Here is a 14,638-nt window from a genome sequence, read left to right as displayed (position 1 = left end):
ACTGACTATTTCTCTCTCTCTCTCTCTCTCTCTTTTTCTTTAGTGAGGAGACAGCAGAGGCAGTAGCAATAGATTCTCTTGGCCAGCCAAAATCTCCATTGGAAAAAATAATGGTCAAACTCTGCACATACCACCAGAAACACTTCGTCCGTGTCCTGAATGACATCTGCACTGAAGTACAAACAGGCTATGAGGGCCAGCAGTTATCTGGACCTGAAAACATGGATGTGTCTACTTGTAGTTCAGGGTGCAGCCAATATCACATTGAGAACCAGGAGCGTGGAACTTCTTGCTCTGAGTCAAAACTTCCTCTGTTGCTGGATGCAGAACCATCAGAGGCTCATGGTTCTTTGAGAATACTATGCCATGCACTGAAACATGCCGTAGAACTGAAATCTACAGACAGAAGAGAAAACTACAGTTCTATTGTCAGAAGAGATTTTCCTGAGCTTCCAACTATTAGAACAACTTCTATGAGTCCCAGAGATAGTCCCACCCAAGGGTACCTCACTGCCTCCAATACCCATCACTCTATTAAAAATCTGGAAGGGCAGACCTCTGCTACTGAGCAGGAGATGGGGGTTAGGAAAGGTGAAGATGACAAAGATCAGGTGCAAAGTAGAGGTTTACAGGGAGGCTATGTAGCTGTGAAAGCAACAAATGTGCACATTAATGAGGAGATTTTAGAGAATAGGGTAGGTTCTTTGAAGAACCCTTTCAAAGCTTTTCCAGAGGAAACTCGAGAGCCAGCTTTCACCACTAGCTCTCCACGGAGAGCAGACAAAGAGAATGCCTTGCAGTGCAGCTCCAGAGCCTCTGTGCACCAGGATACTGAAATCAATGATCAAGAAATAAGATCAAAGGTAGAGAATCACTATCTGGCTTCAGGGAAAAGCAAGGGAGGCTGCCACATGCATCCTGGTGACAAGACTCATATGGAGAATGCCAAAGACATTTGGCTGCCTATTAATTCCATGCCAGCAGTGCACCACAAAACCACTAATGGGCACTCCCGGGTCAAGAGTATTTCAGCTTCTACTAAAAGCACACGTAAAAGCAAGAAGTCTTCAGGACTAAGAATAAATGACTATGATAATCAATATGATGTTGTCTATATTAGCCAACCAATTACAGAATGTCACTATGAGAATAAAAAGACAGTATCAGCAAGAAAGACAGCAAGGAAGAGCACTCGTGGATATTACTACAATGGTGAATGTTGTGAGCTTCCTACTATTCGCACCTTGGCCAAGACTTCGCATTCACAGGAGAATGGGAACACCCTGGCAACAAGGCCTGAGGTGCTAACAAGTCCTATCCAGGGCACTGTTCTTCCAAGTGGCAGCTATTTGGCTGCAGCTGAACCTGTGGGTAGCAATGATGATCAAAGATCTTCCACAGCGGCCCCTATTCAAGAAGATTCCTTCAACGAAATAAGACCTGAACAATGCTATTATGAAAGCATCTCTTCTGAGGTCAATGTCCTGAAACAGAGAGAGGTTAGTCTTGCTGAAGAAGCTACCATGCCTGTTTCTCTATTTCCCTGTCCTATTTTTCATTCGGATAAAGACAGCTTGTTTGTGTCTTCACTGCAGACTATGACTGTCTCTTTCCCTCAAGAGAATGAAGGGGACTTGCAAGACAGTACTAGCATGCTGGAGGCACATAGCTCTGGCTCTGATTCTTATAACTGTAATAGACCTAAAGAAAATAGTGACAGTATAGCAGACTCTGTTTTACAATCTGTCTCAGAAGCTGCTAATGATAAAACAGCTTCTCTGTGCTTGGGAAATGCGACTATCCCGGAACCACCTATTTTGAAAGAACCAGAACCCCATGTTAGTATGGACCTGTTGATGCCTGAAGTATCTGCCAATAGCATGGACTTGCTGCCTCCTCTAGATGAGCCTGCTTCTGTTATAAATGTATCACCATCTATAGAGCCCCCACTACTTTCCCCTATAAACTTGGCAGAACCCTCAGTAGTACCTCCTGCTCCAGATGTTCTGGAACCTTGTATGACCTTTCCTTCAGAGATTCCCTATATTCCCAACAGTGTATCACCTGTGCAGCTTGTTGCCAGCCCAAGAAGCATGTCTCCTGTAATTCATCCTACCGGTGGGGTCCCTGAACCTCCTGCTCATATTGAACTAGAACTTTCAGAGACTCTTTCTGCAGAACCCTCAGTGGTAGAGACTATCAAAATGGATGTGGAGCTTCCCCAGCTGCTTTCCAATTTAGAAGCAGCAAAGCTGCCTCTCAGTTTGGATTATACTAACACACACAAAGCCAGTGTTGAAAATTCCCAGAATTTGAAAGAAGGACACTCTGTTGAATGTAAAAATGTCCTGCCCATTGTGGATGCCAATGAAGATAAGAGAGAGAAAAATATAAATGATACAATAGACATCAGTGAGACCACCAAGTCTGATGAGGAAGTGGAGGCTAATAGTGAAATTCCAGTAGAGCTCAAAACATCAGAAAAGGACAAGAAAGAGACTTCTTCCAAAACAAACATAGACAAAAAACGAAGGCGGGAGAAAAAAACCCACATTGTTTCAGATCGCTGTCTTCGAAGCCAGCAGTCTCTGGTGCCTACAGAAGACAGTTCTGAACAACCCTGTTCTTCCAACTCTCTTCAGCTTCCGCAGCTACAGATAAAGCTTTCTAAAAATCCTGGTGCTAAGCGTTTTAAGAGAGAGGTACATCTTGATGGGGCAACATCTGTGTGTTTTCCTAATGACAGACTCCATCACACACTGCTAAATGATAGTACCAAATCTATTGAACAGCAGGCAGATGAGGGAAATGACATCACAATAAGGCAGACCTATAAGAAACTGACGGCAAAGGAATCTGTAATAGAGGGAAGCCAGAATGGAGAAGATAACAAAGATAAGCCAGCAGCAATGCTTGAAATTTGCTTAGAAGCCAGTTCAGACAAGAGAAGTGTTCATGTTCCAACAGAGATGTCTGATAAGGCCAAAAACCAGATAGATTTAAAGCCAGAAAGTTTAGAGAATTCTGATAGTCCTATGAATATTATTGAAGTATTGTCCAACCAGCATGAAACAAGTAGCTTCATATGTCCTATTAGCAAGCATACACGGCCAGAGAAGACAATGAAATGCAAAAAACCAGCCCTACAGTTCTATAACTTGAGACACACCCCTACTACATCTCATGTGGTCACTGCCACAAAAAATACATCAGAAAAAACAATTGTACAAGCAAACTCTGATATCATGACCACATCAGCAGATCCCGTTGTCACAGATGAACCGAATGCAAGAAATGAAAACTCTGTTGATTTTAACAGCATAAAAGTACTTTCTGACAAACCCAGATTTGTGGAATGGTGTGCTGAGGAAGACAACCAAGAACTCATCACTAACTTTAATGCCCAGTATATGAAGATCCAGAAAGGCTGGATTCAGTTGGAGAAGGAGGCTCAGCCAGCTCCAAAGGTCAAGAATAAATCTGACAAGTTGAAAGAGATTTGGAAAAGCAAGAAGAGGACTCGAAAATTTAAAGGATCCACTGAAGTTCAGAAACTGTCCCCTGTTCAGATGCTTTTCATGAAGGGTTTTGATATATCCAATATCTGTAAATGGTTTATGGAGACAACTGAAACCAAATCTCTGGTCATTGTGAAGAAGCTGAACACACGTATCCCAGGAGACATTCCTCTCATGAAGCTTCCACTCCAGAAGGGTTGTTCTTCTGGCATCTATCCAAGTTCTCTCCAAGCAGAGCGTCTAAAGAAACACTTAAAGAAGTTTGCTGCTATGACCCCAGCAAAAAATACTATAAAGATTCAAAAGCTGTGGACCAGACTTCGAGAGAATAGTGATCAGACTGAGTCAGAGCAGATTGTCAGTCCAAAGCAGACATCTCCCTCTGAAGTCAGCTTGGCGCAATGTATTGGACCCAAGAGTGTCCAGCCTTCTCCTAGCATGCCGGTGCAGACTAGCTCACGGATCTTGAGGAAATATTCCAACTTGAGAGGTAAACTTCATGGATTCCATAGAGTGGTCAAACAGGAGAGGCATGACTGTGGGTCCAAGCACCTCTTGGCCGAAAGCAGTTCAAGCAACAAGAGCATGTGCATTAAACCCTTGATGTCCCCTAAGCTGGCCCAGCAAGTGAAAGCCATCCAACTTCCTACTAAATCCACTCTGATTGAAAAAAGAGGGAAGGGGAGAAAAGGGAAAGGAAAGTTACAGGAGGACACCTCCACTAAAGGCAGCCTTCAGCAAAGCAAAAAGAAGACACCAAATGAGAATATCAGGACACTGGGCCTGGGGCAGTTGAGTCCTTCAAGCAAGGAAAGAATCTCTCTTAAGAAAGTCAGTAAAGTGAAGCAAGTAGGAGCTCCAGCTACTAGAAAGCAGACAGCAGTAGGAAGAAACGGCAAGCACACCGCTCAGAGTGAGAAGTCAAAGAAACTAATTGACTCACAACCTGGGAAAAAAAAGGCTCCCACCCACGTGGGGAAAGCCAGTGCCAGTCAAAAGGCCGGCCTGCTCTCTAAGCAGCAAGGGCTTATGAAGGCTCTAAAGGAGAAAATGGTGCGAGATCCTCCCAGTCAGTCTCTTAAAAAGGCGAGCAGTGAGAAAGCTCTCACCAGGTCAGTGAAACGAATTCAGGAGAACAAAACTCGGAGCAAGAGGAAGCTGAGGGCAAAGAAAGAACCATCTCCCAGCAAGCGCAGGCGACTGGATGCCAAGTAGCAACCTCTTGGTGTTAGGAAGGGTGTCACAGAAACTCTTCCTCTTTCTTCCAGTAGTTCCCCTGCTGAACAGGGAGGGAGGGAGGGAGGGAGGGAGGGAGGGGGCGTTTGGGTATGGCTAAAGGCCAATTCCCTCTTGCTTCTTAAGGAGCCTTCGATTTGTGTTGCATCCGGAGAGGAGCGCCATTTTTTCTAAATCATGGAGAAAGAAAAGTTGAAAGTTCCTGGAGTTGAACTGGAAGCGTGACGGTTTCAGTTCAAAGTACAGTGCCTTATTTATCACTTTAGGAAACAAATAAATTAGTCTGCTTGATTTGAAGCTAGCAGTTTATGGGTTAATGCACATGCACTTGTACTGTAATGGAAAGAGAACCACCTGTCATGCACAACCCACAGAGTTCGATGGCATGTCTGCTAAGGTTCAGACAGGAACGTTTCCTTCCTTTTGTGCATTGTAGCATACTGACACTGTTTAATTTGAGCAGGGCATTATGAAGCCTAAACCCAAAGCTGTTTCCTCCAATTACATTCTTTACTAGCAGGTCATAATGATGGATTTTATAATTAAGTTATTAATAATTACCTATGTGATGTAACTTTGGGCTTTAGGGTTTGGCTATAAGCTAGCCAGGTTTTGTGTCAAAAAGATCTTTTATGTTTTCAGTGATGATCAGCCATGCTTGGCCTACCCAAGAAACTAGTCTTGTTGGATGAATGGAAAATGTTACCCTAAGTAGAGATTGCTTCCCTCATGTAACATTGCTCTATACCTTAAACACCTTAAAGGCTATGCTTTAAAATGCTGCCTCAATTTCTGTTGGAGTAGTTCTGAAATGCATTTATCCCAAAATTCCTGGGGTGTTTTGTTTTTTTCTTGGTGGGGGGGGGGAAATCCCTGTTTAAAATACTCCTGAATTCATAGGCATATTATGATGCTAAAATGAAGTGTATGGATCTCAGAGAAAAGTATCTGTAAAGAAAAGGCATTGGAAGATGCTCCTTGTCAGAGATCTTTGGTTGCTGAAGATTTTTTTAAAATATCTTTAAACTACGAAGTTGCTGCAAGTTTCTTTTCTGTAGATTTCTTCAGGTATCTGAAGGCTTTTTAAAAAGTAAAAACATGATAATGCTGGTTGTGAATAAAGTAGCAGCTGGAACTTTCTGGTACTTTCACAAATATATGGGTTGCAACTTAACATTAAGTAAATTTCTCTCTGCATTCCCCCAAGAAGAGTGTAGGCTCGCCGCTTATTCATTAATTTTATATGCAAGTTGTCTGGCTTCAACTTCAAAGTTTAACTTGTGTATTACACAAAGATAAAGGTGTCATCTTTCTTTAAAGGTCATTCCTATGAGAATATAATATACTTAAAATGCAATAGTCACTTTTCCAGTTCAGACATTTGTTTTGGATCAAATAAGAGGGGAAGCCATGTTTTCTCAAAAGAAAACATCCTGTCTTGTGCTGCTCATTTGGGGGTAACAGTAACTCCTTTTGCTCTGAGGCTAGAGAGAAAAGGTAAAGAGCAGCTTTTTATTTTATTTTTGTAGCTCTCGCTAAGCCACAACAAAGGCCTAAATAATTGCTTAGAAACTTGTGCAGACCTCCTCAGGTTTGCCATGTTTGACTCATGAAAGCTTCCTGGGAAGGCCTTCAGATAGTTTGACCTTTCAGAATAGCTTGCCATGGATACCAGATGAGATCAACAAACGCAAACATCTTTATGCATTATTGTATTAACTGGCCCGAACCAGCCTTTTCGGGCAGTCAGGGGGTTATTGAATATAAGGGGGGGAAAACTTTGGGGGGAATGAATGTGTGAGGAAATTAGCTCTTTTTTTTAAAGGATAGAGAGTACACTACCATTTGTACTCTTATACCAAAGCTCATTACTGCAGGCAGAAAATTGATAACTAGCTGTTGTAAAGTTTCTCATTGATCAAGGAAATTGGAATTTGGCATCTGAAAATATAAAGCCCTGTTGCTCATCCTCTTACCCAAGGGTGACTTGAGAGGGTGTCCTAAAGCTACAAGACATATCAGGGTGGACCCATTTTATATAATATTTTAAAATGACTTGATTTTTAACTTCTCTTTTCATTTAAATCACGATGTATAAAATTAATTGTTGTAGGCATCAGGTTAGGCTTAATGTTCTCTGTAAAGATTCTTATGAATTTGTCTGGTTGCTATTTTAATTGTAAATATCAAATGTGCTAGACATTCCACCAGGAGTATTAAAAATATTTAAGGAAATGCGTGAGCACATGTATGTGTATGGTGATGGCAAGGGGTTGCAAAACTCTTTTTCCCCCCAACTTTATATTATTACATTCAGATATGCATAAAACTTCCTGCTCCCTCTGCCCAGGGCTGCTTCCTAACAAACTGCTGGGTAGTTGGGGCATCTTTTGGTACATCACTTCAAGCTAAGTGATTCTGATTTAGATCTCTGCTAATAAACTCTTTCTACCACTTGTGCTGTCCCATTTCTTGTGTGGTCTGGAGTCTAAAATGTTCCTTGTGTAAGCATTATGTAACATGCTTCAGCTTCAAATCTGCCCTGTTTTGCTGTAATCTGCTGCACATACAAAGTTGTATAACTCTGAGAAATCAATCGGTTGCCAGGCCCAGAGTTGCTGATAGTTTTGGTTCAGCTTCTTACTATTTTTGGAGAAGGCCATGCCATCCCACACTTGAGCGCTCTTGGCTGCCAACTGGACATGCCTTTTCTATGTATACAATCAAAATATTAGGAAAGAAGAGATTAACCAAGCAGTTCAAAACAGTTTAGGTACTTTTTAAAAAATATATGCAACTTGGTATAGAGAGCTAACAAGTCTTGAGATAAAAGAAAACAAAGTATTATCTAATTGGAAGATAGTGCTCTGTGCCTCAGTCCCAGTGACACTCAGTTCATACCTGGCAGAGATGCTGAGACTCTAATATTCAAATACCCTTTTTTAAGAGTTCCTTGGGATGTCCTTCAAAACACTTCTTTTTTGACATTCGAGTCTCTTCATTAAAATGAATTTTGAAACTTGGCTTGTACTATTGCTGGGTCAGACTTCTTTTGGAAACTACAGGATTTAATTATGTGCCTTGCATTCTATTGTGAACATTTTACCTTTCCCCCATCTAATAGATATTAGGTATGTAAGGTTCCGATTACCATAGAAAAAAATCCCCAAACCTGTCCTGTTGTTTGGCTTTTATCATATTTGTATCTTATTCCTCTTGTTGTCGTCTTTTTCTTTGTCTGTCTACAATTCTTCCGACTGGCATGCTTCCGTTCTCTCTTAGTAATCCTATTCTTGATGCTTTGTGGTTGGACCTGCTAATGTATTCAGTAGTTTCTAGCAATGGCTATACGGAACAGCTTAAACTCATGTAGTATATGAAGTGAGGAATTGCACCTTCACACCTTTGTAAATAACAGTAACTTCCACAACAATTGGAGCACTCACTTTTCTCTGATTATGGCTTTTTCTTTCATCCTGTCAAACACATATTCTCAACATGTATATGGTTTGACTTTGAAATAATAATAATGAACTGGAAAAATCATAAAATACAAAGAACTGCAAAAAGAAATAGAATAATTCTAACAAAAGAAAACATAGATAGTACCGATAGTAGTAAGCTCCTTGGGTACAATTTCAAAACATCTGGAGAGCCATTTGAGGACCATTGACATTCACAAAATCGCAAAAGACAGTTGTATAGCTAATCCTTCACTTACAACTACAGTGGACTGGAACTTTCTTAGTAAGCCATTGAAGTCATAAGTTGAGGCACCACGTGACCAGAATTGATTTTACAACCATTTTTCCCAGGTCATTAAGTGAGTCACCATAGTTGTTAAATGAACCATATGGCTATTAAGCAAAGTCATAAGTGTGAACTCATTTTATCTGATGGAAACTTTTTGCACGAAGATGCAAAGTAATTGCAAAACATGATCATGCGAATATGGGACATGGCAACTGGTTATAAGTGCAATCCATTTGCCAAGTGCCTGAAATGTGATCATACGACTGCAGGGGTGCTGCATCAATTGTAACTACTAGAACAGACATAAGTAACTTCTTTTTTTGAATCTGTCATAACTTCAAACAGTTGTTAAGTGACCACTCATAAAGGACTAACTTTTTTTGGAACAGCTTATATCCTGCAACAGGTCCTTTTAATAATATTAAACAATGTCTGCCTATCCCAGTCTTTGGAAAGAACTGAATAGGTGAACAAAAAGAGGGTTTTTTTTCTGCATTTATCCAAGGGGCTGCAGAATACTTATCTTAGGAAAGTCTCAGGAGTTCCACGTTTGCATTGAAAGTAAACTCTTCTCTTCTTTAAAAGCTTGTGTTTTTTTTAGCAGGCTTCCTAAATAATTAGAAATGGATGGAGTCTGAATGATTTTTCTGGCATGTATGTAATCATTTACCTAAATAACTACATTGCTATCAAAAGTTTCAAAAGTGTGTGTGTGTTTGCATTACATTCAACTGTAATGTGAATATATATATGTGTGTGTGTGTGTGTGTGTAATTTACACAGCATCTGGCTAGAGATTAAAATGCTTTCCTAGGTGCAGGATAAATTCTGCCTTTTCTCCCTAGGTAGTCACAAAATGGAAGAAAAATAATGTAAATAGAAATAGTTTTAAAATATTTATTTCCTGTATTTTGTGCTGACAAGTCTCAGGAGTGCTGTTTGCAATATTATAGAAAGGTGGTGGTATTTTTTTTAAAATAAAGGCATGTTTCAAACTTCAAATAGCATTAAACAGAAGGACTGTCATATGGTCTGGAATTTATGCTGCAAAATCAAAATCCTAGAATCTTACCGAGATGTAAGCCTGTGCTTGGGCTAAATATTTCACACTCATCATTAAATATTCCTTTATGTTAAAGTCAACACCTCTAATACAGAAATCTTTATATTAAGCATTATAAAACCATTAGAGACTACATTTTGCATTAGAACAAATGCTGTGTATATAATAGACAGGAATTCAGCTATTAAAATTCTTAAAACCTTCAGGCTAAAGTGAGAATAGCACAGACATAGGCTGACCATCTCTGTAAAAGCTACATCAAATGGATTGAAAGCATGACATGGTGGTTTGTTTGTTTTTTGCTTCTGTGGAAGTGACTTGAAAATTCAACTGTTGAGCACAGTTCTTTGGAAACCTGCTTGGTCACGTGCACTTTTAGGCACAGCACTTGAAAGCAATAAGAATTCTAGTAATAATGTTTCTTGTGATAAAATGGCATATGGGTGGCCATATGCCTGGGTGTGCATGTCTCAGTAAAGCCTGCTTCTCTTCAGTGGTCTTGCCACCTAAAGAAAGAAACAGCTTATGTTTCAGTCTTACTCCGTGTTTGGGCATCATCGCAGGGAATAACTGGCAATCCAGAAGAAATGTATTGATTGGGGATATGGACTCAGGGATAGTGAATAAAAGGAGGTTTTATTAGAAGCTGGGTGGGGGTGGGGTAGCAGTGGCACATATGGGGAATGTCGGGGTGCTTTCTGTCATTTGCAGCTGATTGTTGTCAATTCTTAATCTCACTCCAAATCTTCAGCTGCTGCGTTGAGTTTAGGTCCCATTTTTCTGGGCTCTAGAAGTTATTTTATTTCTTTGAAACACACTTTTATGTTCTCTAGTCCCTCTCTCTTAATACTCCTTAGATCACTCTATCCTATTTAGGATATCAGTCTCTTTTGTTTGATAATTATTTTGATGGGATTGTGTGGACATTCCTAAGTGTATAATTTTCATGTGCTTTGGGCTGTTGGGAATGCTTGCTCCAATCTTCTTTCTGGAAATCTATTAGTTGTCTGTCTTGAGGCATAATCCTATATGTAGCTCCTTTCTGCTAATTCTTGCTCCACTTTCTGCTATCCAGAAATTTACCTCCTGCCTTGTTCATAATATCTTCAATTCTCTTACAAAGTTGCTACAGGAGGTTTAGCATAGGGAGCAGGCTTCTAACCTGCAATCATTTTATTTTCCAATAGGGTACGTGAAAGCTTGGGGAAAAAGTTCAATGAGCCCTTGTCAATGTCTTGCACTCAACAAGCCAACAAATACATTTGGCAATTTTACATTCTATGCATTAATTTATATTCGTTTTATTATCCACTCATTGTCTCTTTATTTCTTTATCCAAAGCAGTCCTTTCTATCCCATCTCAAGAATCAATTATGGGGATTTTTCCTCCCCATGTTTGACCAGCTTGATATTGTCATCCAAACCCAACGTATGATAAGTAGTATTTTGGAAGGGTTTGGTTGTATATCCTTCTCTTCAGGGCACTGGATGCTGTGATGTTAGGAGAAGAATGTGTCTGTTGTGTATTGCTGGTTAAAATGTGTCATTAGATAATGGTTATATACCTCATCTGAAGAACATTTTAAATGTATATAAAAGGTAATACTCAGTTTCTTTCCAGTAATTCATAAACCTATAACAGCTAGGGCTATTTTACCATGGAAATTGTATCATACTTGTGCGTGTCTGTTATTTCCTTGACTAACCAATGGAAAATGATTTATTCCTTTTACCTTTTTTCTGTGCAGCTTTGTTTCTTTTATGCATTGTGATGGACTCTATGTACTCCATGGGTCCTTATTTTATTGCAGCTTATTAAACTTTTTAAAATGTCAGCACTGGTGTGGTGTGATGAAGTTTAATATAAATATTTTCAAGCCATGGTCCATAATTCACTATTGTTTCACAAGTTTTGTTCAGCTGATTAATGGAAAACTGAGCTGATTATCAATTTCAGTGGCTATTTTGAGACACAGTTGTAGTGGATACACCAGACATTGAACCTTTGAAAAATCAGAAATGCTTGCCAATATCTTCTTTGTTAATTGTATCCCCCAATTTAACCATGAGTTTTAAAACAGCCACTCCTTTACCTGGCTTCATTTTATTGGTGGAGATTATAGAGACAATTATAGTAATGGAGAAATAACTATCAAAATCCTGAGGAAAGCTGAAAATCTGCAGAGGTTTTAACTCTGCTGCTTGGACATTTTGGAAATTATAGTCAAAATGCATGGGCACACCAGAGGAAGATGGGCTGGCCCAAGTATGAAAAAGGGTCATAATATTTTTTTCCATTGCTGTTGTAACTTTAAACAGTCATTAAATGAACTGTTGTAAATCAAGGATTACCTGTGTGTAGATGATATTTCCCCCTCCCCTTGGCACTGCTGCCTACCTGAGGTGTCTTAAATGTCACTGCTGCTATCTCCATGTCAAACACTGGACAAGAGTTAAGAGATAATTGCTAACTTCTTACAGCTCACTCCTCCCCAGTAAACCACCTTCCCCCACCCTTCAGAATTATAGCAATAATTAAGTCACAAGGCTAAGTGGTAATAGAAATATTAAGCCAGAAATGGACTTTCTTACAATTCTCATGCTGGTGTTTCACTATGGTCTAAAATAAAAGCAGAATGTAATAAAATCCAGTCTTGAAAATCCAGCCTGGTAATTTTTGCAATATATGTCCAAATGATGCAAATATCTTTTCTACTGATTTCAAGTTTCAAATAGGGCACATGCTTTTTCTTTTTTTTCTTTTGTAAGAATAATGTAAAAGTAGTTCTTTAATTTTCCAATATAATCTTTTCAGCTTATGAGACCAAAAACCAGGAGTTTTGTCAATTGAAACATAAATCTTAGCTAAAATATTAAAATACTTTTTTAAAAAAGCAGATCTATTGCATGTGTAAATGCTAGACACACTTGCATGGATGCATTGTATAGATCAAGGAACAAAAGCAGGAATGTATGAAAACAGTGTATGAATGTATGAACAGTGCTGCAAAGATACTTGTGTATATAGTACCTTCAAGTCATTCTCAACTCCTGGAATTGCTTGGATGAGTCCACACAATATATTTTTGGCTATATCTTTAAAAGTGGTTTGCCATTTCTATCTTCCAAGGGTGGAAAAAGATTGCTACAGGTGACTTCTAACCTGGTACGTTAACTGCTACACCAAATTGGCATGCATACATGCATGCCTACACACACATAATAGAGGTTGTATAACTAAAAGGCAGAGGAATAACAACTCTGATTTTATTAACTGGAATTTTCAGCCTATTGTTTCCTGTTTTGGTTAGGAAGGAGAGAGAGTATTGAAACAAATATGTTGAATCCATCATATCTATTTTTCTTTGTTTCCCATCAAGAAGCAGCAGGGATTGGGTGACAAAAAGTACTCCCATCAAACAAGAGGAACATTCACCATTTTGATCTTTTCCTTAGGAAACAACAGCATATTTTACTTGGACAACCATTATAGGCATTGGAGGATGGCACATATTTGTTACAGAGAGAGATGATTAGTTTCATGTCTCTGATTAAATTAATGTTATCATCCCATGAAAAATCACAAACTACTTTTTCAAAATCTATAACAAGACTGCTGCTCTAAAGAAAGTATACTGTATAAAGGAGAATGTTAGCTTACAAAACATGATCATTCAAATGTGGCACTGATTAGACTGTTGGGACACCAAAAGTATTGTATTCAATAATGTTGATACAAAGCTTAGTACAATTTTCAAATGCAGAGTTTAGTGAGACGCCATTGCTTCACAAGTTTAAAGAGCCAGTAATCTGAGTTAAGGAATTGTGCAGCGTAGAAAAATTAGAAAAAAGTAGAGAAAGAAACACATTTTTTTTTTATTTCAAATCCATTCCAGGCTTTGACTCATATTGTGATCAAAGGAGGTGTTAGATGAAAACTATGAGAGTTGAAGCCAACATTTCTTAGTGTATATGTAGCGTGGAGGGTGAGTTGGCCATAATCAGCTAAATTTAAGCATATAAGCATGATCCAATATCATTTTGTTTATTCAAACATATGTCTTATGTATTGCATTGGCAGATATAGTGTACAAATTCAGAAATAAGCTATTCTGTAGATTCTAATGTTTACCATTAGAAATAGGAAATCATTAAAAAAAGTTATATATTTCGTGTCATTGCCCTAAAAGTTCAAAAGTTGCACTTTCTGAGTAAGAAAAAAAATACATTTAACTTTTTTTCAGTTTCTAAAATAAAAATGAAAAATATTGGGAAGCATACGAGTAGTGATTAAAACGTAAATCTGTAAATCATGTATTCAAATCTGATTTGAATACATGATTTACATGTATTGTAAGCCTTGGTGGAGCAGTGGGCTAATGCCTCCTTAAGTAACACCAGCTGCCTGCAATTAGTGCAGGTTCGCATCCCACCAGGCTCAAGGTTGACTCAGCCTTCCATCCTTCCGAGGTAGGTAAAATGAGGACCCAGATTGTTGGGGGCAATTAAGCTGACTTTGTAATAATGCCGCTTGGGGGGAGGTGTGAAAGCCCTAATAAGCAGGCATATACATAGAATGAAGGCTACTGCTAAGCTTGTAAGCCGCCCTGAGTCTTCGGAGAAGGGCGGGATATAAATGGAATTAAAATTAAAATAAATAAAATAAATTTGGCCTTAACTTGGTTATCATTTACATGTAAGCAAATCTCAAAAGAGCCATAGCAGAATAAACCTGTTTTATTCCACTCACCCACTTTCTCTCAGCAAGCAATAGCACAGGTCCCAAAGTAAACCACGGAGTGTAGGTACAAACTCACAAACAGATAACTCATATGTACCTTGAAAAACAAGATTCTGCAAAGACTCAGTAGCTTCCTGCATGTCCCCACGGGAAGTAGATGTCTTTATTACTGCTATTTCTTTATTACTGTCAGTTTAATGGATGCCATGCATACACTTATGCACTATTTCACCCTTGGGAGTATCTTACTGAAATTGCTGTACAATAAAATCTGATGTTTTAGAAACCGTTACCTTGAGATTGCACGTGTCACATGCTCTCAAGCTA

General features: G+C 39.0%; 1 protein-coding gene across 4 annotated transcripts in view; it reads left to right on the top strand.

The window, feature by feature from the left end:
• The window catches only part of LCOR (ligand dependent nuclear receptor corepressor), a 70,558-nt gene extending 65,770 nt beyond the window's left edge, over window positions 1-4,788 (top strand). For all 4 annotated transcript variants that reach the window (XM_081328951.1, XM_081328950.1, XM_081328952.1 and 1 more), the window contains one exon: window positions 44-4,788. In XM_081328951.1, coding sequence (XP_081185077.1) covers window positions 44-4,733 — 4,690 coding nt within the window. In that variant the 3' untranslated portion in view covers window positions 4,734-4,788. The remainder of the gene's footprint in view (window positions 1-43) is intronic.
• Window positions 4,789-14,638: the final 9,850 nt, after the last annotated feature.

This window comes from Vipera berus, assembly GCF_964194415.1.
Source record: "Vipera berus genome assembly, chromosome: 5".
Taxonomy (NCBI): Eukaryota; Metazoa; Chordata; class Lepidosauria; order Squamata; family Viperidae; genus Vipera; species Vipera berus.
Note: the sequence above shows the minus strand (reverse complement) of the source record. Positions and strands in the feature narration are given on the sequence as shown.